Source organism: Lactuca saligna, chromosome 2, assembly GCF_052625555.1.
Source record: "Lactuca saligna cultivar CGN05327 chromosome 2, ASM5262555v1, whole genome shotgun sequence".
Classification (NCBI taxonomy): domain Eukaryota; kingdom Viridiplantae; phylum Streptophyta; class Magnoliopsida; order Asterales; family Asteraceae; genus Lactuca; species Lactuca saligna.
This window is the reverse complement of record NC_136418.1, coordinates 151,147,810-151,152,222: the sequence shown is the minus strand read 5'-3', so window position 1 is coordinate 151,152,222 and position 4,413 is coordinate 151,147,810. Positions and strand designations below refer to the sequence as shown.

Below are 4,413 nucleotides of genomic sequence, written 5' to 3'. Positions count from 1 at the left end.
CATGTTTTAATATTTTAAGTTTTAATACACTGTGACTTTTTTTATTTAATATTAAATATAGTTTGTTCTATAAAAATATAATTTATCTAAGTTTTAAAAAAATAATCTAATATGCTAAAATTTAATTATGTGGTTTTAAAAAATAAAATTTATTTAATATTAATTATTTGTGTTTTAAAAAAAATATAATTTAATTAAATTTAAAAAAAAAAAATAATGTTAGGAATGTTACCACTCACTACCAAATGCTAAAAATTAGATGCTAAGAAAAAAAAATAACTAACATTAAAAAAGTTAACGTAGCAAGGTGTTAATGCATTACCACTCCTCCTAGCCTTGATGATTGAGATTTTAAGCAACACAATTGTCTATCACTTTCGTTGGGACAAAAGATTACAATTTATTGTCCCTTTAACATCAGTTGAGTCTCATTTCAATGCAACTGCAACCTCTTCCACATAGCATTTCGGTCATTTAGTAAAGCAGTAAAACATTAGAAAATAGAAAGGGCTAAACTGAGGTCTTGTATAAATAGAAACACATGTCATTCTATATCATCACATTTCATTTTTTACCCTATATATCAACAGTTGTAGAAAGTAAAAACCAAAAATCCTGTAATGCCACTTTCCAAATAGGGTTTGGAAGTTGGAACCATTCATGGGAACAGTTCTTTATTCATCTTTTCTTCTTTTAACACTCAAAAGCCATTGACTTTCCAGTTGACTAGCAAGGAAATCTTCCAGTAAGTCTAACATGTTCCAGAGTGCTTCTAAGCCCATACTTGAGCACAGCCTTATTACCTTCTCTGAATCCATCTCCATAAGCTGCAGATGTATCCGACTCAATCTGGTGTTTAAAAAACTCACCAAGTTGCTTCTCAAACTGTGACCTTTTCCCTTTCTTTGATGAAACAGGAACAGATGATGATGATGATGATGAAGAAGATGATGATGAAGCATTAGTGCCACCAGATCCAGCCATGATCTCAGAATCCAACCACATATGAGCAAGAACTTGGCAGATCCCTTCTTCAACATCAGGGGGGAGATTAGAGTATCCTGTTTATTGATTGACACAAGAGAAATGAAAGAATCAAGAAAGATGATTGAGGGCAAAATGGTCCACTCAAAAAAACAGAAAAAAGCAACAACCTTTAAGCCGGAGCCATGCATGCATCATCTCATGAGCCAGAATTGAACCCGTCAATAACCTGAATTGATGAGCTTTTTTAACTATATATGATCACATGTTGAAGAATGATTTATTAATTTATACCAAAAACTTACCTAGGGAGACTGTATAAAATGAGAATAGCTGTCACTTCACATTTACGAACAAGTTTATAAGGCTCTGTAAACATGTCTATTATTCTACCTGCCCCTACCCTTGGCCTCCTTATTATCTGCCATTTTTAGTAAAATAAAAAACATCAACACCATATTTACTATTTACTGTTAAAAGATTAAAGATTTAAGAAAAATCATACAGTGCTGATGGTTTGTTCTTCTGAAAGACAAAGTCCTCTAGTTTCAGGCATATGATGATGACCCTGTTACCAATGCAAGATTTTTGAAGTTAAAAAAAATAGTTTCACTAATATTTAAAAAAAAAATGAAAAACATTTAAGTTATTTAAGACTTACGTGTTTTTCTCCTTCCATGGCTTCGTTTAGAGCTTGTCTTTCAACCAAAAGCAATGGAACTTGTTGCTCAATTTTCATATTTAACCCTTCATAAAAATCTTGGATTTCAAGATAAAGGGGTTGACATTCATGAGTATCCATTATTGAAGAGTCAAGACACTCCAAACATAGCTTTCTTCCATCATCTAGCAACAAATATTTCGTGTCTCTTGGCTCCATTCTTTCACAGCTGCAACATCGAGGGGTCCCATCATGTTCATGGCCAGGACAATACTTTTGTAGCCAGAAAGGATGTGCCCTGTACTCGATCAAACCAGCCCCATTTGTAGGTATCTTCCCATAAATTTAAACCAAAAAAAAAACAATCTTTATCAGTTTATCTACATACAACCATAGTTTCAAGATTCAAAAGTGCATAACAAACAAGAAACTTACAAAGTTCTTGCAAACATCGCATTTTGGGTGATGATGTTCTTTATAGCATGATTTGTGGAACGGACGGTTGTCAGACATGGAAAACTACATAGATGATAAAGGGTAAAAAGGTAAAATTTTGAAATCAAAACTTTCAAGAAACAAGAAATGTTGTGATTTTCATGGACTTCTGAATCCAAATCCGACATCTTTTTTTTTTTCTTTATATTATAAACCTTATGGTGTCGATTTAGAAGGAATATAGGAACACCTTGTTAAAGAATTGGAGTAGAGTTGGACCTCATAATCAGATATTGGAATATTGCAAGCATGACAACGGAAGCATTCTGGATGCCAAACGCCTCCCATGCAGCTTAAAAACCTCCCATGACCAATTTCACCATTGCAACCTGCACATATCCTACATTCCACATGTTTCAGATGGATTGCAAAGGGTAATATTGGAAGAAAAAATACGTGTTTAAAAAAAAAAAAAAAAAAAAAACTACCTGTATACACTTGGAAAGAAACTTGGCAAACGAGGAAACAGGCTTCCATGGCTATTTCGTGGTGGTGAGTTCATGTTGATGTTCAAGCTTTCTTGAATAGCCATGGCAAGCTGCTCATCTTCCTCCAAATGAGGATCTTCATCTAATAAGATGGAGGTATCACTTAAATAAGTATATGACAAATGAAATGATGGGAGAATTTCTCAATTTCAACCTACCAATTACTTTTTTTCCTTTCTGATCTTCTTGAGAAGGAGAATTTGATCCTTTGTTACGTACTTCTGGTTCTGGAGATGAAACTGCATCATTATGATCTTCTTCTAGAGAAGAAACAGAGCCTTCTTCTTCATGTACACTTGAACGTGTACTTTTTTTGTCATCTTCTACAAGGGAAAGTGCACTTCTCTCATCTTCTTCAACAAGGGAAAACGCAATAGCTCTGTCAATTTCTTCCTGATCAAAGTCTGACAATGCATCCTAAATTTAGGACAAAAAAGTACAGAAATTTAGTACAATTTTAGACCACATACATTAATATAGGGTATATATAGAGATAGATGTTATTTAACATGTAAGAAAATGTTAACTACCTCTGTAGAAGGAGGCTCCTCCCAAATTTCTTCGTTTTCATATCTGTCATGATATCGACCTTCTGAGATTCTATGGCTGGAGCTGGACCCTTTTAAAATTTTAGTTAGCCAACCCATACCCCTAATCATATCAATCGATTAACGCTTTTTGTTAGAACAATTGCGAACCTATATGTTGAGAAAAAAGGGCGATGTTTAGGATTGGTAATTTTATAATTGATCTCAACTTCCAACAACCCAATCAAATACTGAAAGGGTTCAACCACTAAAGTATCTAAAAAGTGAAATAAATAAGGAATCTTCCAGATAGACTTTGTTAATTTTGACGTCAGAGTGTAGTAGACTAATAGATAATGTTTCTGGATGTGGAAGTCTGACCTTACGCAATTCAAAGAATCCGCAGAAACCAATGAAGCTGATGAATCCACGGAGAATCAAAGGAACCGAGTTCACTAGTGGGCATAATCATCAAAAGAGAATCGAAGTCCATGGTGAAGATGAATTATGTTCCCACATTTTCATGATACTCAGTTACTCACCACCTGCCGACAACAGTATGAAGAGAATCCGACTTTAAACAAGATTCTTACGAAAAAGGAGAAAATTCAGATAAAGAACAAGAGAGTTATTGAGGCAACTTAAAACCTAGGCCAAGTACAAGAAATCTTGGAGAACAGTATAAAGTTGGATTTTTTGTAACATTAAAAGTAAAAGGATCATCAAATTCAAACCATATGTTGGGTGAGGTGCGAGTAGAAAGCAGATAGGCAACCCAAAGGATGTTGGTTGAAATTTAGCATTTGGTTATCATTTTGATTTGGGAATTGGGGCCTTTTGCTCCAATTTTTCCACAATAAAGTACGCTACATGTCAAAACTGTGAAAACAACTGCTTACCTCCACCATTCGTCGAGGAAAGAGAGGCGCAAAAAAATCAAAGGGGTGTTCGGGATTGAGTTTTTACAATTATTAGGACTATTTGTTTGACTTATTGTACTCTACAAGTTTAGTTTTTGATATTTGACAATTTAATAAAAAATAAGAACAATAAATCATCATTGAGTTTTATAAAACTTAATAATCACATTTTTATAATTAGTTTTGAACATGGAACAACAAAATTTGTATTGAATCCAATCCCAACTACTAAAATATCATTTTATCTTCGATAGAATTTTCAAAAAAGATCTTTGTGGATTTGTATTTTCTCCAATTTTAGTACAACTGAACAATGATATTTTCGAGCATTTTTCTTT

The 4,413-nt window shown here is 33.5% G+C and overlaps 1 protein-coding gene across 4 annotated transcripts; it reads right to left on the bottom strand.

Moving 5' to 3' along the window:
• Positions 1-508: 508 nt before the first annotated feature.
• Positions 509-4,130, bottom strand: LOC145032080 (protein DA1-related 1-like). Of its 4 annotated transcripts, none has more exons than XM_078980754.1 (12): positions 4,055-4,130; positions 3,537-3,700; positions 3,159-3,326; positions 2,787-3,045; positions 2,569-2,710; positions 2,360-2,480; positions 2,081-2,164; positions 1,646-1,978; positions 1,490-1,552; positions 1,290-1,405; positions 1,155-1,213; positions 509-1,061 (listed from the first exon to the last, which is right to left on the bottom strand). In XM_078980754.1, exons 3-12 carry the CDS (start codon positions 3,285-3,287, stop codon positions 727-729), a joined length of 1,641 nt encoding a protein of 546 aa, XP_078836880.1. In that variant the 5' UTR covers positions 3,288-3,326; positions 3,537-3,700; positions 4,055-4,130; the 3' UTR covers positions 509-726. The 4 variants fall into 4 exon arrangements, with proteins under 4 accessions (XP_078836880.1, XP_078836877.1, XP_078836881.1 ...); XM_078980751.1 differs by lacking the exon at positions 4,055-4,130 and adding an exon at positions 3,890-4,039; XM_078980755.1 differs by lacking the exon at positions 4,055-4,130 and adding an exon at positions 3,890-4,039 and having other exon boundaries at positions 3,159-3,279.
• Between the last annotated feature and the right edge of the window lie 283 nt (positions 4,131-4,413).

Coding starts and splice junctions, on each gene's coding strand:
- LOC145032080 (XM_078980754.1), bottom strand. CDS start 3,287: ATGATTAGGGGTATGGGTTGGCTAACTAAAATTTTAAAAGGGTCCAGC. Junction 1,979..2,080: donor GCGATGTTTGCAAGAACTTT/GTAAGTTTCTTG, acceptor ATTTATGGGAAG/ATACCTACAAATGGGGCTGG. Junction 1,214..1,289: donor ATTTTATACAGTCTCCCTAG/GTAAGTTTTTGG, acceptor TCATCAATTCAG/GTTATTGACGGGTTCAATTC.